The sequence below is a fragment of the Bubalus bubalis genome, chromosome 6 (assembly GCF_019923935.1).
Source record: "Bubalus bubalis isolate 160015118507 breed Murrah chromosome 6, NDDB_SH_1, whole genome shotgun sequence".
Lineage (NCBI taxonomy): Eukaryota > Metazoa > Chordata > Mammalia > Artiodactyla > Bovidae > Bubalus > Bubalus bubalis.
This window is the reverse complement of record NC_059162.1, coordinates 82,923,997-82,950,869: the sequence shown is the minus strand read 5'-3', so window position 1 is coordinate 82,950,869 and position 26,873 is coordinate 82,923,997. Positions and strand designations below refer to the sequence as shown.

The window sequence follows — 26,873 nt, the reverse complement described above, 5'->3', positions numbered from 1 at the left end:
GAACTGAAGCCCTCTAATGGAAGCTGATTTGCTGGGTACACAGGAAGGGATTCTCAAATTCTTTTGTATCTAACTGGTTGCTTGACTCTAAGAGTGATAGGCCTTGGAGGCAAAAAAGACAAAATAGCAGTAATTCAGTTCACTTACCTCAACCACTAATTTATTGAACATCTGTGTTGGTTGCTAAGATAGATCCTAAGGACACTAGAGATAAATCAGGTATAACACTGCTCTCAAAAAAAGTATGGTCAAGTAGGAGAAACACCAACAAGTATGATGCAATGTGACAAGGATGGCAACAGATACATGCTCAAGGGTCAGTCTTCCTTCCAGACTTATTTTCCTAGTTTCTTCAGAATAACTTCCTTGGACTTAGAGGCTAATTATGCCTTGGTTGGAGAGAGATGACTTCACAAGAGTGAAGCCATGTAACTGGGTATTAAATGAATAAAGAGCAATTTTCCAGGAGAATAAGAGAGTGAAGGACATTGAAGCTGTATATTTCCAAGGTGGCCATTATCAATTCCTACCTTCTCTAGACAGGCAAGGGAATCCCATATGAAGACGTGACATCTATTTCTTCACCCTTTTGAATCTTAGCTGGCCTGTGAGTGCTTAGACCAAAAGAAAATGGCAGAAATGACACTGAGAAAATCCCAAGGGTAGCTCATAAGAAGCCTCTTAAGTGTCTTGTGGGTCTCTTAGAATGCACACAGAGTGGGAAGCCAGATGCCACATAAAGGGATCCAGCATCCCTGAGACTGCCATGCTGTGAGGAAGCCCAAGTAGCCCCATAGAGAGTTCATGTGGAGAGGGGGAGAGAGATGCCTAGCCAGCCTGAGCTGTTCCAGACATCCTGGCTCAGGTGCCAGGTATAAGTATACTGCCAGTATAAGTCAACTTCCAGATGACTCCAGCCTCAGCCTTCATCTGACTTCATTGACAAGAGGGACTCCAAGTGAAAACCATTCAGTTGAGCTTGTGTTAATAATGCATGATTATTTTACTCCACTGAACTTTGGGATGGTTAGTTATGCAGCAATAGATAGCCAGGACAGATCAGATATATGTCAGAAAATGAGCAAATGCTTTGAGGTGTGAAAAGTGAAAGAAAGTGAAGTTGCTCAGTCCTGTCCAATTTTTTGCAACCCCATGGACTATAGCCTACCAGGCTCCTCAGTCCATGGGATTTTCCAGGCAAGAATACTGGAGTACACTGCCATTTCCTTCTCCAGGGGATCCTTCCAACCCAGGGATCGAACCTGAGTTTCCTGAATTGCAGGCATATGCTTTACCTTCTGAGCCACAAAGGAAGCCCCTTGTGTGAAAATCCACAGTAATTCAGGGTTCTGTAATTGCAGTCATATGGCTGAAACTTAAAATGTGGAAGAGAAGGGTGAAGAGTAAGGAAAAGACAAAATTGGAAGGTCATCAAGACCCAGATTAGGGAGCCACTTGTATGCTTGCCACCAAGCTTTGACTTTATTCTCTAGGCAGTGAGAGCCATCAAAGAGTTTTACACAAGGAAGTGACTTGATCAAATGTGACTTCACTATGATCATTCTCGCAGAGGATTAGAAGATGGACAAACCAGAAACCCAAGGATCAGTTGGGAGACTGCTGACATGATCCAGGTGAAACAAGCTAAGGGAATGGAGAGAAGAGGCAGGTTCAAGAAGAGGTGCACGTGATGGCATTACCTGGGGCACATAGGACTGCTTTTTCCTTAAAGGTGATGACATATTTGGGCTGAGCTCTTCCCACTTGCCTGTGTGATCTATCCTTCTGGCCAGTGTCACATGCTTGGGGCACAGGAACTGTGTTTATGGAAGTACAAGTATCTCCAAAGAACTAAAGAAGTCAAGTAGACACACGAAGTCTGAACCCTTGAACACTGACACAGTCGACCCTACCAGCCTCAATGCTAAGTAAAATCTCAAGGCCTGTGGGCGATTAAGTCACATCAGGGAACAGAACAAGGCATTGGTGCTGATCTACAGGGATGGGTCCAAGTTGGGTTCCAGAGCTTCTGTGCAAATACCTGGACTCCAGGCAGGAAAGGAGTAAACACTCCTCCAGCATCCAAAAAATTCCAACTAAGTTCCCATTCACCCACTTAATTTTTTTTTAAACCAACCTGCTTTTCCTCAAAGAGGCACACTGGCAGTCTCAATAAATGACAGCAATTGCTGTCTGTAGTTTCCCAGCTGCACTCTGCTATACTCTTAAGCCTACTGGTCAACTTAGCAGCCTTCTGGACTTCAGGAACAAGCCAAATCAGAGAGGAGGTATTTGTCTAAAGTTAAATAGGGACCAGATTTATGACCCAGAAGGCAAAGAACACTACAAAGGAGAGACTGCATTATTTATCTGCTTATTGCCTCAATTCGGTAGAAATGCAGTGATTTGCCCATCAGCCGCTGGGAGCAGGGCCAGAGCACAAATACAAAAAAGGCATCAAATGAGAGACAGCAGATTGAAAGGGGAAGTATTCCACAAGCAAGATTGAGGTGAACCAAAGAAGTCTATAAGACTGAGTAGTTACCCCGATGATGGCTTTAATAGGTGCTTCCCAAGGTAGGGGTATATTTCTCTCTCAGTCTCACACACACACACACACACACAAGTACACTGTACTGTTGTGCCTGCCACCTACCACTCTGTGTTCCTTCTCTTTTTCCCACTGCAAGAGGAATGTTGGACCTTGAATGAAGGATCTTGATCTTATATACTGGGAGATCTGTGTTCACATTAAGTTCTGCCCCTTTTAATTCTACCTGGTGATAGGTATGCAGGAGCTCAGAATTCCAGGCATTGGGCCAGGGCACGAATTAATTCAGAGGGCTGTCTTCTTGAAATGAACTTCAGATCAGACACGCCAACACATAGCCAAACTGGCTGGAGTTGAATCCTGCCTCTGTCATCTCCTACCTCTGTGATTCTGGGCAAATTACTTAAATTCCCTATACTTTAATCTCTCCATTTGTAACACAGCAATAGCGATACCTAACTCAAAGAGTTTTTGTGATTGTAGGCACTGATGAGCAGAGAACATGACACAGGTACTCAACAAAGGGGCCAAAAACCAAGGATGAGCTGGTTCCAAATGGGGCAGTGGGTTTTCACTGAGACTGAGCGCTCTCTTGGAATATTTAACTCTGTGTTAGGATGACAGCCTCAAGAGGGAGTGAGAGTCCAAGAAAACAACTCTGAAGAAACTGGGGAAATGAGTCAGGGGAGAAGGAAAAAGTAGGATATATGAGGCTCCAGTATTCTCACCTGGAGAATTCCATGGACAGAGGAGCAGGTGGGCTACAGTCCATGGGGTCGAAAAAGAGTCGGACACCACTGAGCAACTAAATGGCAACAAATATGAGGCTCAGAGCCTTCTAGGATTCCCTAGAAGTCTTGGTCTGAAAGCACCCAGATCACCAGACCTTGAAAAGGAACCTGCAGATGCAGTCATGAGCCTAAGAGTTACACACAGACTCGAGAAAAGAGATTAGAAGTAGACCAGTCAAGGAGGGAGGTGCCGCAGTCATTGCCCTGAGGGACAAAGTGAAGTGCAGGACAGGTAAGTGAAGGCATTTTAAATGCCACTAGAGGCATTTAAAATGATGGGGAAAGTCCAAAAGCCTATACTCAGTTTCTGGAGGAAATAGGAAAAACAGAAAGGAGAGAGAAAATAGCCAAAACTACAACCGGAAAGAAGAGAAATTAAATGAGCCTCCTCAAAAGGCCAAGACAGCGGAAACTCTTTTCCCTCTTCTGCCTTTATTTTGTGAGATGTGAGGGCCTGAAGGGAGGGGTGCCTTTCTTAGCTGGTTGTGGGTGATCACGTGGCAAGCAGCTGTGCCGAGGATGCTGAGCAGGGACAAATGAGGCAAGCAGAAATGACAGGCCCCCGGGGCATTAAGGGAATTAGCTGGTGTTCTGTGGGACCACTTCCAGGGATGCACTGAAAAGGCAGCTCTCTGGGGAGAGAGGCAGACTTTTGAAATAGATGGTAACTGCATTTGGAAAGGAGGATAGAGCGGGGCTGGAGCTGCTGTCCAGAATTTAAGCCCTGCACCAGTGAAGGGCCATCTAGGTTCTCCTGTTTTCTGTCCTTCAGTGATTTGGAAAAAAACATTTCATTAGAAGTCAGGGGATCAGGGTCTAGTCCATGACATTTGGCAAATTTCCTAGAGAGGGGAAAGGAGGAACATTCCTTGAGACATTTGTTGAGCTAGATAGTGATTACTCAACAACCTTACATGCATTATCTCATTCAGTCCTTTACCATCCCTGTGAAGAAGGTATTAGTATCTGCTTATAGATGAGGTGTCGGAGAAGGCAATGGCACCCCACTCCAGTACTCCTGCCTGGAAAATCCCATGGACGGAAGAGCCTGGTGGGCTGCAGTCCATGGGGTCTCTGGGAGTCAGACACGACTGAGCAACTTCCCTTTCACTTTTCCCTTTCATGCATTGGAGAAAGAAATGGCAACCCACTCCAGTGTTCTTGCCTGGAGAATCCCAGGGACAGGGGAGCCTGGTGGGCTGCCGCCTATGGGGTTGCACAGAGTCTAACACGACTGAAGCAACTTAGCAGCAGCAGCAGAAGCATAGATAAGGTGTAGCAGACTATTAATAAAAACAGCCACAATTATAACCCACCCTTGTGTACTTCCCTCCCACACTGATCCTAGCTTGGCTTTGTGACTTGCTTTGGCCAGTGGCTCAACAGCAAACGTGACATATGCAGAGACTTGAAAGTTGCTTGCACACAGGAGTTTGTCTATTCTTACTGTGCTTGAAAACCCTTCTGTCAACAGGTGTCATACCTCAGCCAGCCTGCTGGACAACAAAAGAGACACGGCCAAATCATCACCAATGCCCCAGGTGATGTGGGGTCAACCACCAGACATATGAGTGTGGCCATTCTAAACCGTCAGGTCAAGTCACCCAGAAGACGATAGACACATAAATAAGTCCAACAGCAATCAGTCACATTGGCCCAGCTCAGAACAAAGGCTTGGCCAACCCAAAGAATCTTTTGAGAAATAATAAATACCTTTAAGTAGATATTTTTTTTTGAGTGGTTTGTTATGCATCAAAGCTAACTGATACATGAAGGAAGTGAGGCTCAGAGAAGTGAAATGCCTTGGAGGATCACTTAGGTAGGAATGTTGGCTCATTTTACCGTATCATGCCTTGTCTCTAAAATGAGGTTAATGAGGGAGGTCATCCTGCTCCCTTCTTGGTGCCAAGAAAGGATGAGAAACACTCCAAAACTTACTCAAGTCCAACATAAACATAAGGCTTCATTTTCATTCCCTACCACCTTCTCTTGTTCATGCCTGAAATACATGGTTTGGGTTTCCCAGCACCGCCTATATGGGGAAGGTCTCCCACATTTCCCCTAAGCTATCCAGGATTTATAGTAATAATCTCTTTCCAACCCAAGTGCTCACTGTAGACCAGGGAATACAAAGAAGCCTGCTTACCATCTGTCTTCTCCATCTTAGGGATTGTTGACCACCAATGTCTCAGGCACTGTTCATCCGGTAAGACTGTAAAATTCGTTGGAGAGTTCTGAAAGGAAGAAGGAAGGAAAAGTGGAGATTCTCATTACAGTTAGAATAAGTATAGAGGACCCCTCCTTACCTTTCTCCCAGGGTGCCCGTGAACTCATAGCCCTCCAAAGAGGAGGGCTTTACACAATACCTAGAGTCCAATCTTGGGTGTGTCTTCATGGGATGTTAGCAGTGGTTGACACCAAAGGAAGTCTCTGGTCAGACTCCCTCACTGGGCAGATGAGGAAGCTGAGGCTTAGAAGTTAACTGTTCTGTGCAACACCTCTCAGCATATTAGTGAAGAAACTGGGCCCACGGCTCCAACAAGCAGCTATCCTTAATATCAGGAGCTGAAATCTACTCACTTCCATCACAGAGAATGAATTTTAAACCATTTTGTGGAAGAGTTGGAACCAGAGAACCTTCAAATGATCTATGACATCCCAATCAGACTCAAGACAAAGATGAACTAACTAGAAGGACCGACAAGGAGCTGATAGTTCAGGGTGATTTCTAACCGTGGGCAGAACAAGGAGGCGTTCATTCGACCTAGGCGGCCAGAAGACATCGGTGACTATGCAAGCAGAATACTCTCCTGACTCTGAATTAGAGTCCCTTGAGGTTTCATCATAAATTCTCCCCAGAGTTTCAATCCTTTTCCAGAACTATTTCTTCAAATGGTATACAGCCTGGCTCCTGCCCCCAATACAATAAATCACCCAAGAAATTGGCTTTTTATGATTGTAACTCCACACACATCAGAATAATAAATAATCTGTGACACCTCAGCAGTGGAAGCAGGGTTGTGTTAGGAATCCCGATGTGCTTGACCACAACCTCTGGATCAGAAAAACGTACCAGGGATGAGGGAAAGGCTGGGGGGAATTGGAAGTGAGAGAAGGATGACAGGAAGCCCCCAGCAACCCGGGATAAAAAATGGGGAACAAACAAGCAAACCGGAGAAGAGGGCTGGGAAATATGAGGCCTGCCAAATTAAAGGAAGTCTGAAGTCTGCCTGATGGAAAGTTTGGTGTACACTCTTTCTGTAAGCGAGGCTACTGTCTCCAACGCTATCACCCGCTCCTGTCTTGGTCTCCCATAACCACAGTCCACTCAGCAGACAGAGGGCCTCTGCCACTGCAGAGTGATGGAGCCTGGAAGGGCAGGCAGGGTTTCTATAGGTAGAGACACTCCTTACAGAAGGATCACAGAAACTGAGTCACTTACCTTGTGGCAACAAGTACTTGAATTGGGGGGCAGCATGGAGCTGGAGTAGAGAAATTAGGGAGAAGAAAGATAAATGTAGATGGTCCTGGAGGCTAAGAGTGGCCACTAAGGAGGCAGACAATGGGAAGTCATGGAAGGTCCTAAGCAGGGGTGAGGGAGGGTCACCCTTGCTAGATGAGGAAGTTCTGAAACAACCTATGTGTCCATTAACAGATGAAGGAGTAAAGATGTGGTGTCTGTGTGTGTGTGTGTACAGGTATATACACACAGAGTGGAATATTATGTAGCCATAAATAGAAGGAAATCTCGCCATTTGTGATAACACAAACATGTACTGTATTTGTCTTTGACTTAGTCCACTGACCATAATGCCCTTAGGTACACCTGAGGACAAATACTGTATGGTATCACTTACACATGAAACTTCATTAAAAAAAAAAATGTATAGACACAAAGAATAGATTGGTGGTTGTCAGAGGCAGGGGTTGGGCGGGTGAGGGGTAGGCAAAATGGGTGAAGGGGCTCCAAAGATACAAACTTCCAGTTCTAAGATAAATAGAACCTGGGGATGTCATGTATAGCAGAGTGACTATAGTCAACAACACTGTATTATATTTTTTGAAAGTTGCTAAGAGAGTAGATCTTCAAAGTTCTTATCACAAAAAAAATAAAAATAACTAGGTGACATAATGATGTTAACCAAACTTACTGTGGTGGTCATTTCACGACACATGCAATAATCAAATCATTATGCTGGACACCGTGCTAGATGTCAATTATACAACTACACAGTGTTAGATGTCAATTATAATTCAACTGAAAAAAGAAAGAGAAGGTTCCTGGGCAGAGGACACTGCTGCCCATCTCAGTGCCCCGGCTCTGCAGTCCACAGCCGATGACGGGGACTCCCAGATGCAGTGGGGGGGGGGGGTGGGGGGGGTGGGGCAGGAGAGGCCCAGCAGCTCCAAGGTGAAAAGTGTGAAGAAGGGTGAGGACAAAACCCTATACATGGCCCCTTCATCATCACGGCCTCTTCTCTCCCTCTGTATCCCTCTTTTTCCCACCTCATAACATTACTGAGTAACAGGCAGAGCTTGGAGCCCTTGGCATACTCGAATTACCTCATGCAAGCCTCACCATAACCCCAAAAGGGTTATTATTGTCCCCATTTTCCAGACAAGGAGACTGAGGCTATCTACAGCCATACCACCCTGAATGCGCCCGATCTTGTCTGATCTCAGAAGCTAAGCAGGGTCGGTCCTGGTTAGTACTTGGATGGGAGACTGAGGCTGAAAGAGTTTAAAGGACTGCCCCAAGTTACATAACAAGCCAGAGTTGGTGTAGGATTTGCTCTTAAGTCAAGTTGACTCCAAGCCTGTGCTGGGAATGAAAGTGATTTGTAAACATTTGTCCACTAATGTAAGCAAGCCTGATGACTGAGCCCTAGCTCTCTTTTGTGAAGGAAAAAGTTCCTGACTCTGCTTCTTTGCTTCTCCCTCCAGTGCAGATGATGCATCTTCTGGGCATGCACAAGGAGGACGGCTCCCTTTGTAAGTCCTTCTGGCCAAGTGCAATCTGCTTCTCTGAGGCTGGACACCAAGTAACAAAGCTCCTCCTAAGCAAGAGGGTGCAGGTGAACCTCCGGCTGCAGAAACTCACCGTCATCTCAAGGAGTTCAGTCACACCCACTGCCCTTGGTTAGAGTTACAATTCAGTCCTTCATATACCAGGTCATAGAGCTTCAGATAACTTTGCAGCACACTTGGGGTCAAATTTCATTAAAAAAGAATTCTATAGAGACCTCTAATTGTTCTCTCAGACTTGAATTTTGCTAAAATTAATCATTCCAAGGCAAGAGAAATTAAATGGAGCTGATACCCCAACTCTCTGAAGAACAGGGCCAAGCAAGCTTTCATTCTAAAGCTCTAAAGAAAAGAGGGCACTGTCGTGTCCGTATCATGCCACTTCCAGCCCTACCGACCCCAGCCTTCTCCACTTTGGCCCAGGGTCCTCATTGTGAACATCTCAGAATTTAGCTAAGGGAGTTTTCTTCCAGTGAGTGGATGTTTGATATGGTTAGGAGAAGGCAATGGCACCCCACTCCAGTACTCTTGCCTGGAAAATCCCATGGATGGAGGAGCCTGGTAGTCGGACACGACTGAGCGACTTCACTTTCACTTTTCACTTTCATGCATTGGAGAAGGAAATGGCAACCCACTCCAGTGTTCTTGCCTGGAGAATCCCAGGGACGGGGCAGCCTGGTGGGCTGCCGTCTATGGGGTCACACAGAGTTGGACACGACTGAGGTGACACAGCAGCAGCAGCAGCAGCAGGGGAGTGGAATCAAAGACTAAATGCTCTATCAACACATGCTACTTTGTTTGCAATACAACAGAATATGAAAAATAGCTTTGTTGGACAGAATTCCACTTTAAAATGGAATTTTGCAACCTCCTGGAGCATTTAATATTTTGACATAGAAGCAATTTATTACATCTCCTGTTAAACTGTCTGCCCAGTGTTCGAACCTTATAACACCTAGTGGTGTTATGTAACTTTCATTTATTTATGGCCTATCCCAGGATCAAGTATGCCCAATTAGCTCCCAACCTCTCTCACGAGCTCATCATATTCTAGATGTTTTGAGTATGTACAACTGTATCTTTTTCCAGTTTTTCTCCCCTATTAAGCTTGTGAAGTTCAGAACTCCTACACAATTTATTTTCTGTAGACACTCCCCCGACCCCATCCACCTCCATCCTAACATGTGGCAGACCATCTCCAAGTTACAGATAAGGAACAAAGACACAAAAAAGCTATGCGGCCAATCCAAATTTATCCAGTTAATTAGGGGCAGTCTACCCTGCCTCTCAAAGCCAATGTGCAGTGAAGAGATGAGGACTGAGGCTTTCAGTTCAAAATTGACCAGAGGCAGTCATTGGCAGACGGTAGTGATGGCCCATATGTAAGTACCAGGCCACGTTAGAAACGGTTCCAGCACAGCCCATGCCCAGGAGCATGGATTTCCTTGGGTCAGCCCAGCGCCAGCAGTATATCCCCACACCCTCTCCCTCCGCATTGATTCTTTTTAATGATACCATTTTTAACCTCAAATCCAAATACAAAGAAACCTTCCTCTATTTAGCCCTGAAACTGAAACCTAGCTCTGTACTTGTGTTCCTTTCAAACGTCTCTTTATTCTGCAATAATAAAAATGCCATATTTCATCCCAGAACAGGCTGCATGCCAAAATAAATAGCACCTTGGATTTCCTTAAAAAGAAAACTTGGCTCAAAGCACAGCCTTATTGCCATGAGAATTCTTGGAGAATTCAACCTAACAAAGTCAAATATTTAGCAAGGTAGTGTACCAACAGCGATCTGTCAATCCCTGCACGACCTCTTGCAGAGTCAAAAACACTCTTTCCAAAAGAGGAAAAAATATTACTTATACCTTGTTCCGATCTCCCCAAATGATGAGAGCTTTCCGCCTCCCCACTACAGGGCCCCACACCTCCAAGTGGAAATGTCCCCTGTGCTAAGAATCCAGAGGCATCTGACAGAGCTGCTTAAGAGGGCTGAAGCACAGGCACCCAGGGAGTGAGACACACTCCTGGAAAAGCTTCCACCAAACGAGTTCTCCAGCGGGCTCGCTCCCCACCGACCCCAGGAAACAAAGAGATAATTCACGCTCAATAAATAACACATTAACACAATCTCATTAACACAATCTCATTAACTCCGTTCCCACATTTTTCTGCATGTGTCTGTCATTTTCGCCTGCATTGCAGCAGCTGAATCTGGAGCCTCATGAAGAAGAGAGAACTGTAAGGAGGGAAGCAGTGACCACAGTACCTTCCCTTGGCATCCTTCCCCCGCCCCAGCCTGGAGCCAGAGAAGTCACTTCTTCCCGGGGGCTCTGCTGCTGGACCAGAGCTGATGGCTCCTGAGTTCAGCACGGCAGCACTGGTTCCCTAGCTGTTCAAGATTTGGTCAGGTGATCTGTGACCTTGCTGGAAAAGCAAACACTGACTTCATTTTGGCTCTCAGGAAGAGGGGACTGGGGTCAGAAAGGAATTTGATGCTCAATAAGCTGAGGGTCAGAAAGGAATTTGATGCTCAATAAGCTGATACTAGATCTTGCAGAAAGAGGAAAACAGCACAGATCATTCGATTAGAAAGTTTGTTCTCAGAGCTGCTAGCAGTTTAGAGGGATGCATCTGAAGATGCTGAAATGGTACACACCTTTCTCCCTGGACTCTCCCAGAGCGAGGCGCTCAACTGGGACAGGGGTCATAATTAATTATGCTTTTCCTCCTCCCTCCCTGCAGCTGAGTGGCTCATTAATAAAATTGTTCCTAATGAGAACACAGCATCCTAAAGAGCTGAAACCCTCCACTGGTGCATCTCTTTCTTCCAGGCTCTGTCTTAGAAACTTCCTCCCCCGCCCACCCACCTCCTGGATCCCACAGCGGAGCAAGGCTTCTGTGAGCAATCCCCAGACTGCTCACTGCCCCCATCAATCAGCGACTGGAAGTCTATGGGGCAGAGCTGGAAGAAACAATGACCAGTGAGCGCCTGGGGCCAGACAGGCAGCCCCCGCTTCCTGCTGCTCTACGAATCTGATGCCCCAGCACTGATACGCACCCAATTCTGGCAGAATGAGAAAGGCAAGGAAGTACCTTCTGTAAGGATCCAGCTCCAGGCAGGGCTTCCAACTGTAGCGTGGACCAGTGACTTCAGAGGGGCGGGTACAGGAGCCGGGGAGAAGGCAGCTGTGCAAGAGCAAGGTCTCAGGGTGTCCCAGGCAGGCGCCGTGAAGAGGCTCAGCCAGCCCACTGCAGCCGCAGCTCTCTGGAGCAGAGGCAGGTGTGAGGCGCAGGCACAGACGCTCTGCAAATCTAGCACCACCACCAGACCTGAAGGAGATACAAGGGGGTGGGTGCCTTCCAAATGGGCCAGAAAAGCATCTGGGCTCCCGTATACAGTCTCAGCAAAAGGATTAGAGGACCTTATCCCCTTGACCTTCCGTGGCTCTAGTCAAAGGAGGCTGTCCTTGGAAATGAAGCCCTGTCAGGAAGACATGTCGAAGCAGCTCTGACCTTTGCAGACACTGCCTGTCAAGATGTGTTCTCAGAGGCCAGGGCAGATTCCTGTTTAACCCACACTGAAACTGATGCCAGAGCTGAGTGTCACCCTGAAGTGCTGACTGCATCCAGCCCGGGACACTGGGAAGCACTTCACCTCCAGCTTAAGGCAGCCGGGCAGGGCTGAGCGTCCCCACTGGACAAGTGAAGAAAGTGAGAGACAGTGACTTCCCTTGGCTCACCCACGAGCGAATCCGGATTAAAATGAAGATTCCTGGGATAGCATTCTGTGTTTTTCCCACTACACTGGATCACACTCTTACTTTCCTTGGAAGACTCTAGAGCATCTTGCTCAAGACAGAGGTTAACAAACTTACTGAAGGGCATGGGATGATGTGATGCACGAGGCTAGGAAACGCCAACATTCACTTGTTTCAACTGTTAAAAGTATTTAACTAGCATGCAGACCAAACCATCAAAACTTAAATCAGAAATACACTTTGCGGTTATACGAAAAAATATACAGAGGTGCAAACTGTCTCTCTGATAGCTTTTAAATGACCATCAACCATCCCCTCAGAATTAGCTAGAGAAATGCTAGAAGCATAAGACATTTCACCAGGAAGCTGAGTTAAGAAGAGCTCTCCATTCACCAGGTCCTATGACTTTCTAGCCACCTACTCTGCCTCTCTGATTTTTCTATGTGACAGAGGTAAGCCCTCCCATTTCCTCTCCCAAGATAAACTCTTCCTTATTCAAGACAAAATGGTGAGAGGCTTGCTCGCAGAACTGAGCCTTTCTTGAAGCAACCAACATTCTTCTGGGAACACTGGCCAGTTCCCATCTGTCCCCTCAAGCTCTGTTCAGCATCCCCCCACCCCGCCGAGTGCTGTAGCCAGCCTTCCTGTTTCCACTGCTCCTGTCAGCCCTCGACTGCCGCAGCTCTCACCTGAATTCTAATTGCTGCCTCTGTGTCTGTCTCCCAGACCAGCATCATGAGCTCGACATTCCATAAAGGTTGTCAAACTGAACTTATCCACGATACCAACAGCTATAAACTCAGGTGACCTCTTCAGATACTCCCTTAGGTACCAAGAAAGCGCCTCTCCTTTACAACAGGTGCCAGGCCTCTCATCAGACTGAAAAAAAAAAAACTCAGCAGAATGAGGGAAGGAAATAGTAGCCCCTAGCAGTGCCATGGAGAAGGCAATGGCACCCCACTCCAGTACTCTTGCCTGGAAAATCAAATGGACAGAGGAGCTTGGTAGGCTGCAGTCCATGGGGTCACTAAGAGTCGGACACGACTGAGTGACTTCCCTGTTACTTTTCACTTTCATGCATTGGAGAAGGAAATGGCAACCCACTCCAGTGTTCTTGCCTGGAGAATCCCAGGGACGGGGGAGCCTGGTGGGCTGCCGTCTGTGGGATCGCACAGAGTCGGACACGACTGAAGCGACGCAGCAGCAGCAGTGCCACAGATCAGCTTGGCTCAGGTGCCAGGACAGCAGAGTCACAGGAAAATACATACACGCACACATGTATACCTCGAGCCAAGTCGCCCTTCCTCCTTCAGATCTCTTCCTGAAGACAGGTAGCACTTTCAGTTCTCTGCACTCCACACAAGGTACTGGTTTAGGCACGGTGCTGACTGCCTATATCTCTAGGAGGAGAGGAGATTCTTCTGTCTTTTCTGTCTTTTGCCCTTACCCAGTACACACAGTTTACTCCATGGTCAAGCATAGAGGTGAGCAGAAACAGGAATCTTATCCCCATCTTCCAGATGAGAAAACAAAGTTGGTTCCCATGGTTACAAAAGGTAAGAAAAGGCAAAGCCTCGATGCAAACTCAGATATTCTGTCTTCCACTCTAATACTCTTTCCTCTAAATCACACAGCCTGAACTGGGCATGCAGGTGAATTCAGGAGACACAGGACTCCAGGTTGTAAGCTTCAATGCTAGTACTCTCAAGGCAGAAGGTGATCTCACATTTAGGGAAGATCTTCATGGGAAAAGCCAACGACTTTGGAGAGGAAATCTGAGCTTCCTCTCCACAGCCTCTGGCCCTTACCATGTTGGGATACTGGCATGTCTGTACCCCTATACCTCACTCAGACACATATCTTAAGACTAGTAGCCAATTTCATGTTACCACCAAGCTACCCAGAAAATTCCCCTGGACCAGACACACTTATCCAAGAAAACTTTTCCATCAGGGATCATTTGTCTGGGGGGAGGTTTGACTCCTTTTGCAATTTAGAAACTCCAAATTCTATGGCCCAGGTCCCTTTTGCTCTATGATGAAGAAAAGGTAGGCATCTAAGTCAGACAAGATGGCACCAGGCAAGAGGGAAAAGAGGTGGAACTATCTGAAGAATGTGCCTTTTATCTAAGCGGTTCCTTAGGCTTTTGCACTTTGCCCAGAGAGGTCAGCTATTTGGCAGTCTGTGCGATTACACAGGGCTGGGAAGCAGCACACTGCTTAGGAACACGTACTGCTGAAACAGCCTCAGAGCAGACTGGTTACAGCCATTCTGACGGAACACAATTTCACTGGACGCAGGAAGAAGTCACTCGTGGGAGATCGGTGGGTGTACCAGTCCAGTGGGAATGAGCTATTCAAATGACTGACCCTTTAAGGCAGATGAAAATTTCCCAGGGAGGAAACAGGGCCCGTTGCAGGGAGTGAGGAGACAGCAGTAAACAATGTTCCTTGGAAAAAATGAAAGGCATCAGGGTCCCAGGGAAGAGACCTCTACTCCTCATCCGTCCCCTCACAGAGACCCTTCCAGAATGCTCTTAGTCTCTGACTCAAACACACTGTAAAATTGAGACACCAGTAGACAAATAAGGAAGGGGCTGCTGCTGCTAAGTCGCTTCAGTCGTGTCTGACTCTGTGCGACCCTAAAGACGGCAGCCCACCAGGGTCCCCCGTCCCTGGGATTCTCCAAGCAAGAACACTGGAGTAGGTTGCCATTTCCTTCTCCAATGCATGAAATGAAAAGTGAAAGTGAAGTCGCTCAGTCATGTCTGACTCTTAGCGACCCCATGGACTGCAGCCTACCAGGCCGTGGACTGCAGCCTACCAGGCTCCTCCGTCCATGGGATTTTCCAGGCAAGAGTACTGGAGTGGGGTGCCATTGCCTTCTCCGTAAGGAAGGGGCACAAGCAACCAATTCAGGAAAGAAGAAATACCGGTGTTTACTATTAGAAAAATGTTTAACCACATGAATTAATCATCAAAAAGATGCCAGAGAAACATCAGAACGGCAACTATTTATCTACCCTACACTGTGCCAGGCACTCTAGGTCCATTTCAAAACCAGCCAATTTAATTCCCACAACGACCCTACACAGTAGTACTGGTTATTTCCATAATCTGAGGACAAAGCTGAGGCTGAGAGCAGTTGCCCAGATACTGAGACCATCAGCGCCAAGATTCGAATCCAGGTACCGTTTTGCTTTCAACCACAGTATGATACAGACTCTCTCACAAGTTAGAAAAACAAGTTTTGTTTAAAGAGAGGTCCTCAGTGTTGAGAAGTGTGATAAGGGGACACTCTCCTCCCCTTCCCAGAAGATGGCAGCAGAGTCAGGGCAGCTGCAGCCCACATAGAGGCAGGCCTCTCCCAGCGCCCGGCTTGTGTGTGCAGCTTCTCTGGCTTAGTCTGTGCATGCGCACAGGCAGCTGCAAAACCAAATACAACAAAATGAAACAGCGATTTCTTTTGTTGGTCTAAAAAAGTCATCACTATTATGACGTATTCTTGGAAAACAATAAATTACTGGGGTTGTTGGGGGGAGTGGGAAATCACCATCATCCCCCCATCTTGATACAACTCGTTTCATGCCCATCTATTTTGCATATTTTAACATAATTGAAGAGCAATTTGTATGGTGGCTAAGAGTCTGGACTCCCAAGTCAAGAAGCCATGGCTAGAATCCCAGCTCTGCTAATGACTGGGCAACCTTGGACAAATTACTGAAACTCTCTGTGTCTTCCCTGGAGAAGGAAATGGCAACCCACTCCAGTACTCTTGCCTGGAGAATCCCATGGACAGAGGAGCCTGGCAGGCTACTGTCCATTGGGTCACAAGAGTCGGACATGACTGAGCGACTAAACTACTAACTACTACTCTGTGCCCTAGCCACCTCACTTGTAAAATAGGAATAGTAACACATCGTACACATCATGGATCTGTCAGGAGAATTAAACGAGATGACAGGTCAACAACTTAGAGGCTGGTATATAGTCTGTGTTTAATAAATAATACATATAGTATCTATTAACATAATGATACATATTTAATTATGAATTTGATTTTGTATTTAAAATTTTAGCATGTAACATTTAGAAAATACAGTGATACCCAATTTATAGTGATTACTGTAAATGGCTGTGCAAGATTCCATGAACTTAAGCCTTATTTTCCAAACCCACTTCCTCCTGGAGATCATTTCATCTCAAGTTTAACCCTCCCTGCAATGCTACCCAGATCAGCCCACCTGTCAGACAGGCCTATGTGCAGGTCTCCAGGGAACACCCCAATTTCAGGTGCTGGAACCCAGCTGCCACATATGGTGATGAATGATTAAGAGCAAGGATTTCAAGGTAAGATAGACCAGGTTCAAATTCTGATTGTGTGACCCTGAGCACATTTCCTTATTCAAGAAGAGCCCAGTTCAGTACACAGCTGGGAGAACCGCATGAGATAAGGTACATTTAAGTGCTTCTGCCAATGCTCAGGATTTAGTGAACACTCAGTAAATGTTAGCTATGATTACTTTTGAAAACCCACAGTGTTTTAAGCAAGGAAAGGCCAGGAATTGCATTTATTTTATTTATCTCCTTATTCCTAACAGCTGGCACGGTAGGAACGCAACAAAAATGTGTTGAATTAATGAATAAATAAACAGATTAATGGATACATCATAGAGACTGCCAGAGCTGGAAAGGATTTTTTTAAAGCCTTATTTAGATATAATCTACATACCATACAATTTACCCATAAAAATTATACAATAGCTGCAGCATACTCAGAGATGTGCCAACATTGCCACAACCTAATTTTTTAAATTGTGGTAAAATACTGTTTAGTTGTTAAGTTGTGTCTGACTCTTTTGGAACCCCATGGACTATAGCCTGCCAGGCTCCTCTGTTCATGGAATTTTCCAGGCAAGAATACTGGAGTGGGTTGCCATTTCCTTCTCCAGGGGATCTTTTCGACCCAGGGTTCAAACTCGCGTCTCCTGCATTGGTAAGTGGATTCTTTACCACTGAGTCACTAGGGAAACCCATGGTAAAATATGTTGTGTGTGTGTGCTTAGTCACTCGGTCGTGTCTGACTCTTTGTGACTCCATGGAATATACAGTCCATGGAATTCTCTAGGCCAGAAAACTGGAGTGGGTAGCCTTTCTCTTCTCCAGGGGATCTTCTCAACCCAGGGAGCAAACGCAGGTCTCCCGCATTACAGGCAGATTCTTTACCAGCTGACCCACAAGGGAAGCCCAAGAATACTGGAGTGGGTAGCCTATCCCTTCTCCAGCGGATCTTCCTGACCCAGGAATCAAACTAGGGTCTCCTGCATTGCAGACAGATTCTTTACCAACTGAGCTATCAGGGAAGCCCAAAATAAGTTAATACATACCATAAAATTTACTATTTTAACCATCTGTAAATGTAGAATTCAGTGGCTTTCACAATGCTCTGTAATCATCACTACTATCTATAACCCAAACATTTTCATCATCTCCAACATGAACTCTATAACCTATTAAAACAATAACTCCCCATTTCCTCTTGCTCCCAGCTCTGGTAAGACCTATTCTACTTTCTGTCTCTATAAACTTGCCTATTCTAGGTACCTTCTGTAAGTGGAATTATGTAATATTTGTCCTTCTATGTCTGGCTTATTTCATTTAGCATTTTCAAGGCCCATCCAAGTTGCAGCATACACCAAAATTTCATTTCTTTTGATGATCAAGTAATATTCCATCATATGTACATACCACACCTTGTTTATCCATTTGTCTATCAGTTGACACTTGCGTGGTTTCCATCTTTTGGCTATTGTGAGTAATGCTGCTGTGAACACTGGTGTACAAGTATTTGTTCAAGTTCCTGCTTTCATTTATTTTCGATATATACCTAGGAATGAAACTGCTGGGTTATATGTTAATTCTATGCTTAAATTTTGAGTAACTGCCAAAGTATTTCCAAAACAGCTACACCATTTTACATTCCCACCAGTAACACATGAAGGTTCCAGTTTCTCCATATCTTCACCAACATGTTTTTTTTTTTTTCAACTAAAAAAAATCACTATAGGAATCCTAGTAAGTATAGTAGGTGTGCAGTGTTAACTCATTGTGGCTTTGATTTGTATTTCCCTAATGACTAACTAATGACTTCCCTGGTGGCTTAGACGGTAAAGCGTCTGCCTACAATGTGGGAGACCCAGGTTCAATCCCTGGGTCGGGAAGATCTGGTGAAGGAAATGGCAACCCACTCCAGTATTCTTGCCTGGAAAATCCCATGGACAGAGGAGCCTGGTAGACTACAGTCCATGGGGTCACAAAGAATTGGACACGACTGAGCGACTTCACTTAATGACTAACTTATATGCAGAGTACATCATGAAAAACGCTAGGCTGGAAGAAGCACAAGCTGGAATCAAGATTGCCGGGAGAAATATCAATAACCTCAGATATGCAGATGACACCACCCTAATGGCAGAAAGTGAAGAGGAACTAAAAAGCCTCTTGATGAAAGTGAAACTGGAGAGTGAAAAAGTTTGCTTAAAGCTCAACATTCAGAAAATGAAGATCATGGCATCTGGTCCCATCACTTCATGGCAAATAGATGGGGAAACAGTGGAAACAGTGTCAGGCTTTATTTTTGGGGGCTCCAAAATCACTGCAGATGGTGACTGCAGCCATGACATTAAAAGACGCTTACTCCTTGGAAGGAAAGTTATGTCCAACCTAGATAGCATATTCAAAAGCAAAGATATTACTTTGCTAACAAAGGTCCGTCTAGTTAAGGCTATGGTTTTTCCAGTGGTCATGTATGGATGTGAAAGTTGGACTGTGAAGAAAGCTGAGCACCGAAGAATTGATGCTTTTGAACTGTGGTGTTGAAGACTCTTGCGAGTCCTTTGGACTGCAAGGAGATCCAACCAGTCCATTCTAAAGGAGATCGGTCGTGAGTATTCTTTGGAAGGAATGATGCTAAAGCTGAAACTCCAATACTTTGCCCACCTCATGTGTAGAGTTGACTCATTGGAAAAGACTCTGATTCTGGGAGGGATTGGGGGCAGGAGGAGAAGGGGATGACAGAGGATGAGATGGCTGCTTGGCATCACTGACTCAATGGACATGAGTTTGGGTGAACTCTGGGAGTTGGTGATGGCCAGGGAGGCCTGGAGCGCTGCTATTCATGGGGTCACAGAGTCGGACACGACTGAGCGACTGAACTGAACTGAACTGAATGACTAATGATTATTGAGCATCTTTTCATGTGCTTATTGACCATTGGTATATCTTCGATGGAGAAATGTCTATTCAAGTCCTTTGTCCGTTTTTTAATTGGGTTGTTTGTTTTTGTTGTCAGAGTTCTTTATCACATATCTGATAATAGGTTAGTATCACTAATATCATTAACCCATAATCAGATATGTAATTTGCAAATATTTTCTTCCATTCTGTAGGATGTCTTTTTGCTTTCTTGACAGTGTTCTTTGATGCACAAAGGTTATGAAGTTCAATTTATCTATATTGTTTTTTGTTGCCTGTGCTTTGGTATCATGTCCAGGAAATTATTGCCAAATTCACTGCCATAGAAATTTTCCTCAATGTTTTCTTCTAAGAGCTATATAGCTTTAGCTCTTAAGTTTAGGATTTTGAACCATTTTGAGGTCATTTTGAACCATTTTGAGGCTTAAGATAAAGGTGTCATTTTTAGGAATGTGAATATACAAATTTCCCAGAACTCATTATTGAAAAGTCCACAATCAAATTTTAGAACATTTTCATTACCCTCAAAGGAAATTTCATACATGGGATTTCATTTTTACAAGGAATTAGGAACATAATAAATTATTGAGAACTAATAAACCTTGGCATTCATACATGAAAATTAGTTTATTAGAAGAGTTTACTGAGAATATTAATTCTCTGTTCTACAAAAGTATAACATCCATCCATCAGTAAACAACACTGCAGAACTAGGGTGTATGCATGCAGGCAAAGAGCTGGAAATCCTGCAGTTTTCAGGAAGGGTGCTTTGTTATTACTGCAAAAGATATTTGCCGTGTTTTTTTGGGCTACCCAGCACCATGTGAACACCCTTCCTATGTCTGGGTTACTTCCTCCCTTAGGAGTTCTACGTCTTCAGGGTAGAACACAGAATTTACAGTGCCAGCCTCTTTTACAGTTAGGACCCCATTGTGGGACCTGTGCTCAAAATGCAGAGGCTCCCAGGCCAGGCCTTAGCTTGGAAGTGCCCTGGAAAATCCAGGGCTGAAGACAAGCAGTCCTGGGGAGGGTGGTGGAGTGACCTGACATCCTCTAATCAATTCCTCTTTGACATAAACTTGCTAGAATCAGTTCTGTTGTTTGCAACTGTGATCCTTGACTGCTACAATGAGGCATCAGTGTTGGCTGGGTTTTTAATTGTTCTATTCCATTAATTTACATTACTTGGAGAATTACCCTTCAGAGTTCCTGCTGATCGTTTTGTCCTGAGGATTTACTGCATGACCATGTCGATTATTTTTCTCTTCCCCTTTGTCCTTTATTACCAAATTCTTTCTCACCCAAAAGTGAGAATCAGTGGGCTCAGTGGGCCACAAGGTCTTTTGCTTGGCCAAACTGGGCCACAGTCCAAAGAGCTTGGAACCACAACTGGGAGTAAATCAAGGAATTCAGCCTCTTCTCCTCCCTCCTGGGTCACTTCAGTGAAAGTATCATAAGAGTAAGCACATGTACACTCTCTGCAGTGGGCTGCCCCTGAACCTACCCTCTTTGGGCAGCCCCCACTCCCAGCATCACGGTCTTGATCAGGGTCCAGCGGAAGACTTCATAGGCATCAGGCTGGCTTCAGAACACGGCTGCAGGTGCAGACACTTGAGGGCTTGTGTGGGCTGCGGCATCTGCCTTCTGGGTTGGGAGGAAGATTTTTCTTGGCACAAGGAAGTCTGTTAAACAAAACTGAACCTGATAAGTCATCTCCAGATACCTGGGTGAAGCCAGTGATGTTTCCAAACTTTTCAGGCAAGTTGGAAGGCTTTTTATTATTATTTCACAAGGTCCCGCCTGGCCCTCTAGCTCACACAGTCGGTAAAGGAGTGGGCACCTGTGATGTGGGTCAGACAAGGGCGATGAGCATCAACCTCAGCAGCATGTGGCTGAAGACAGGCTGGGTGTCATTAAAGATGAAGCAGAGAGAGGCAGTGAGAGAAGAAGGGCTCGAGAAACTTCTATCAACCTAAACTTTCCTTGTTGATTGGTTCATTGCCAGTGTGCCACATGGCAATACAAAGGAAGGTTATACGCTATTCTGGTTTAGGTTTTGTTTTGATGTGTTTTGTTTTAAAGTCATTAAGGAAAGGTGTTTCCAGAACTGACATCCCATGTTTGTATCACCCCATAGCAGCTCAGAAATGTCACAAAATGGTTACACATTGGGAACATATAACAGGTAGATATTCATTGAAAGTGAAAGTGTTAGTCGCTCAGTTGTGTCCAACTCTTTGAGACCCCATGGACTGTAGTCCACCAGGTTCCTCTATCCATGGAATTCTCTAGGCAAGAATACTGGAGTGGGTTGCCATTCCTTTCTCTAGGGGATCCTCCCAGCCCAGGGATTGAGTGTGAGTCTCCTGCATTGTGGCTGAATTCTTTACCATCTGAGCCACCAGGGAAGCCCAGACTTCCATTCAGTTTAGGTCAGTTCAGTCTCTCATTCATGTCCAACTCTTTGCAACCCCATGGACTGCAGCATGCCAGGTCTCCCTGTCCCTCATCAACTCCCGGAGTTTACTCAAACTCATGTCCATTGAGTCAGTGATGCCATCCAGCCTTCTCATCCTCTGTCATCCCCTTCTCCTCCCACCTTCAATCTTTCCCAGCATCAGGGTCTTTTCAAATGAGTCAGTTCTTTGCATCAGGTGGCCAAAGTATTGGAGTTTCAGCTTCAGCATCAGTCCTTCCAATGAATATTCAGGACTGATTTCCTTTAGGATGGACTGGTTGGACTTTCATTAGGTAACTCCAATTAAAAAAAAAAAAACACAAAGATGTTCACATTTTTTCTTCCAGTCAGATTTTAGGAGTTTTTTTTTTTTTTTTTTTAATTGAGGCCCCTCGTTTATACTCTTGGGTCTCCTTTAGGGCACTAGCTCAGAGCAATGCAGGTGGTGGACTGTGCAATTAGTCCTTCTGATGATCTGCTGTTGTCTGCACCTGAAGCCGAGAAACACAACACAGGACCTTGGACCTTATCTGCATGTACTAACGGGGAAACTGCAGCTCAAGGAGTTGCCCATACCATACAGCAAGGCCAAGGTCAGATTCTGCCCCCTAGCCGCCTGCTTTCCTTTATAAACCTCGTGCTGATGGCCCTGGTCTGCAGGGTAGCATTGTAGGACACCACATTGATGGTTTCTGTGAAAACAAACAATGTGGCTGGTATCCCCAGTTTAAACAGAGGATAATGCACCGATGTGGGTAAATTGAGCAGATGAACTGCTCTTACTCCTACTGGTGACCTTTGCTTGCAGCCTCTAGCCACAGGCAAAGTGTGATGCACAGCAATGGAAATAGTTGCCACTGGCAATTAGGCACATCTTGTGCACTGGGTCCTCGACCCATCCTCATTCAGCCCTGGAATGGTACTAGCTCAACTCCCCTGTAAATGAAGTAAAGATGGCCACCTCATGGCCCGGCCTCAGCTCAGGATGTGTTCAAAGAAACAGCAGTTAAGTAGAAAAAAATGAATTGGAGGCAGTCCAAAGCTTCACTGCAGTCTCTAGAGAAAACACGAAAGGGGAAGTGCATTCTTAGCACAAAGCCAAAGTCTTAAAGTTTTTCTTTCCTGTCTCTGCTCTTCTCAGTATCTATTTCCAGCGAAGCAACTGCTCCAGCAGCCGTGTGCTCTGTTCCCCAGCATCCCTTAGCAAACTCCCCACCTGGCTCTTCCCTCCCTCCCCTCCCTCACCTCTGGCATCCACTCACCCATCCTCTGCCATCTCTCTCTCTCTCTCCTTGTCACAGTCCTAATACTGGCTCCATTTGTCCAGAGATTTCTCATCACTGGATGACCCCAGGTGGCATAATAATGGAGGGGCAAGAGCCAAGCAAACTATGCCAGAAGTTTTCTTAGAAGGGAATTACTTGAAAGCTCTATGGGCAAAGAAAGTTGAATACTTATACATTTACATTTTTAATTCCCTGTCACATCCATTTTACAGATTCAAAAACTGAGGCATCATCATCATAATAGTCACTACTCCTATTGTTATAATAATAAAATTATGGTTAGCCAGACACTGTCCAATGTTGTACAGTGATAATGTTCAATTTCACAATGACCATATTTGGTAGGTACTATTATATCCTTTTCACAGATGATAGGCTCAGGACATAAAGCTAGTAAGCTGCAGGTTGGAATTCAAATTGAGACATGTCTCACTCTAGAGACCAAGCTTTAAACCACAGTGTTCTCTGCTTTTCAGGTTTTAGTTCTGCAGTTGTCTGTGAAGTGAGTTGTCGGTGGAGTCAGAATAGAAAGAGAAGGAACAAGACAGGATTTAGCAAAGGAACAAATTTACCGTTTAATTCCATCACTACTCATGCTCATTAAATATAGGATGATTATTAACATATAAACAACATTTGGGGGGCGTGCAATAGGTCTATAAATAAGATTCATTTATTTGCAAAGGACTAGACTAAGAAATGCGGTGACATTCTGCTTAACTTAAAATTATTTAATCAATACAATACAATTACTTTTCAAATAATCTTTGAAAGTTCCAAGGAGTCTTGAAACATTTAATTGCTATTTAATCAGATAGCAGCAGTCAAGTTACACAGATGTCAATTTTAGAGAAAATGCTCTTTGCAGATCTATTGCCCTGTCAAAATTTCCATTGCAAGCATGTATTTTCAGAGTTTTAGGTTACAAATTAATTTCCTTTCTTTTTTGTTCACATGTGGCCGCTCCGGGGCTCCACAGCTCCTTCCTCATGTAACTTAGGAAAGAGATGCCCTTCCTGAGAGTGGAACATTTCCACCCAAAGCAGTAGGATGCTGCTGCCAAAGACTTAGTGCAGGACCCAAGTCCAGCCCAGATTCCCCTTAATGGCTCCACATATATAAACCAGGAGCAGCCTTGGGCCAAGGCGTGAGCCAGAAGTTTGCCTGGATCCTACTCACATCCACTACACCTATTCTGAGGAACCCATGAAGTGAAGGCAATAGATAAGAATGGAACAAATACCCAGAGAAACCCATAAGTCAAAAAGACTCATGCACTTTGCACCCTAATCTTCACCACAGCACTATTTACAATAGTCAGGACATAGAAGCAATTGAAATGTTCTTCCAGAGAGGAACAGATAAAGATGTGGTACATATATGCAATGGAATATTACTCCACCATAAAAAGGAATGAAATTGAGTCATTTGTAGAGACATGGATGGACCTAGTGTCTCTCATACAGAGTGAAGTCAGAAAGAGAAGAACAAGTATCATATATTAACACATATATGTGGAATATAGAAAAATGGTATAGATTTATTTCCAAAGAAAAAGAGACACAGACATAGAGAATAAACATATGGATTCCAAGGGAGAAGGTGGGGGGGGGGAGATGAACTGGCATATTGGGACTGGTGTATATGCACTATGAATATTATGTATAAAATAGATAACTAATGAGAATCTACTGCATAGCACAGGGAACTCTACTCAATGTTCTATGACCTAAATGGGAAGGAAATCCAAAAGGGAAGCAATTTGTGTATACATGTGGCTGATGTGCTTTGCTGTACAGTAGAAACTGGCACAACATTGCAAAGCAACTATATTCCAATAAAAAAATTTTTTTTTTAAAGACTAGAACAAACAATGAATACAAAAATCAGGATCTCTGGGACAGGAATCAATGTTTTACAGGCCCTCCAGGTAATTTTTAGGCACTCTATAGTTTGAGAAGTCCTGCTCTAACTTACTTTTAAAAAAAACACTTTGGGACTCAGTTCAGTGCTTCTCAAACTGATATTATGCACATCCAACACCGATAGATCTTGATAAAATGCAGATGCTGAGTCAGTGCGGGTGGGGTAGGGCCTGAGAGTCTGTATTTCCAACAAGCTCTCAAAAGATGCTGATGCTGCAGATCCCAGCACCAAGAAGCCAGCCTGTGATGGGTGTCTGTCTGGTTGGGAAGTGATGGGAAGGTATCCAACAGACCTCAGCATAATTCCTCACTTCGTGCTTGCAAGCTATGTGACCTTGGCCATGTCACTCTACCTCGGAGCCAGTTTCCTCAGCTATGAAAGGGTATAGATAGTAGCACACACTTTACAGGCTGATGTTCTGATGGCAACATGCCTGGACTTAACACAGCATTGGCATGCAGAAAACACTCCAACATAAGCCGTGGTTGCTGTGGTGTCTGAGGGAAGGAAGGGACTAGTAAGTGCTCAATAGTTGTTCCCTGTATGGTTATTATTCATTAAGAGCTGCCATGTGGCAGGACAGGCCCTGTTCCAGGCAGCACCATACCACTTCCTCCTCCCCGACGGCTGTGTGTGCGAGGTCAGGTATCATTTGTCCTGTTCTGCAGATTAGGAAGCTGAAGTTCAGAGAGCTTGAGGAACTTGATTTAAGTCACAAAGACAGTGAAAGGCAGAGCTAAGGCTGAATCAGGCCTTCCTGCTAAGTTTCTATGCCCAGACTGAGGCATGGTTCTGCCCACACCTGCCTGCAAGCCTAGGTGGGGGGAATGGTGGTGAGCTGAAAACACGTACCTCTCGGGGGTGATACTATGCAGGACTAGGTGGTAGAGGGGGCGGACAGGCAGGGCAGACAGAGTCCTTGATGTGGGAGTGCTGAGCTGCGGAGGGACATCAGGCCCCAGAGAAGGAGTGGGGCCAGGCTTCACAAGAATGTGGACACCCAGCAATAAGGAACTTGCTTCCCTGGTAGCTCAGATGGTAAAGAATCTGCCTGCATTACAGGAGACCCAGGTTCAATCCCTGGGTCGGGAAGATCCCCGGGAGAAGGAAATGGCAACCCACTCCAGTATTTTTGCCTGGGAAATCCCACAGACAGAGGAGCCTGAGGGCTACAGTCCATGGGGTCACAAGGAGTTAGACACGACTGAGCAACTAGCACTTCACTTCAAACAGGAATAGAGCCTCAAAGGGATGAGGGCTGTGTCCCTCATGCCCAGGACAGTGATGACCCATACCCGTGCTCCTTGAAGATGTCACAGTGACATGAGTCAATTGATGGATGAATTAATATTTCAAAGGCAGCAACTGATTTGGAATTGGTAGACAGGATGTGTTAGAGTGGAGACAGATTTTCACTTCTGGACTTTTCCCCTTTAAAAGGGGAGCAGTTCAAAATAGAAGAACAACAGGAATATTTCCCTTGGAGGGCAGCCAGCGCACACAATGCCTCCTTTTCTTCCCAGGGCAGGAGGCGTTAGAGGCCCAGGCCCTGGGCAGGCGTGTGCAGCCTGGAGCCTGCCCGACATACTTACCCACTTGTGCTCTGGAGCACAAAGCCCCCTGCCTGCCAAGCCCAACATAAATGCCTCCTTCACCGCGGCCCTCTGCTGGGTGCAGTGTCAGCAGCTGCTGCCTTTGAAAGTCCCCCTCCAGGGCTATAGTGAGGCTCTTGTGCTGGGGTGTCTCCACTACTGTGTAGAGGCAGGAAGTAGTGATGCTTTCTCAACCATCCAGTCTGCTTCGCAGGCCATGAGGCATGG

General features: G+C 45.3%; 1 protein-coding gene across 2 annotated transcripts in view; it reads right to left on the bottom strand.

The window, feature by feature from the left end:
• KANK4 (KN motif and ankyrin repeat domains 4) overlaps window positions 1-26,873 on the bottom strand; it is a 74,263-nt gene that overhangs the window by 30,062 nt on the left and 17,328 nt on the right. The window contains exons 2-3 of one of the 2 annotated variants that reach the window (XM_006055926.4): window positions 11,466-11,702; window positions 5,489-5,576 (exon numbers count right to left, since the gene is read on the bottom strand). In XM_006055926.4, coding sequence (XP_006055988.4) covers window positions 5,489-5,504 — 16 coding nt within the window. In that variant the 5' untranslated portion in view covers window positions 5,505-5,576; window positions 11,466-11,702. The remainder of the gene's footprint in view (window positions 1-5,488; window positions 5,577-11,465; window positions 11,703-26,873) is intronic. The other variant, XM_006055928.4, reaches the window with a different exon arrangement.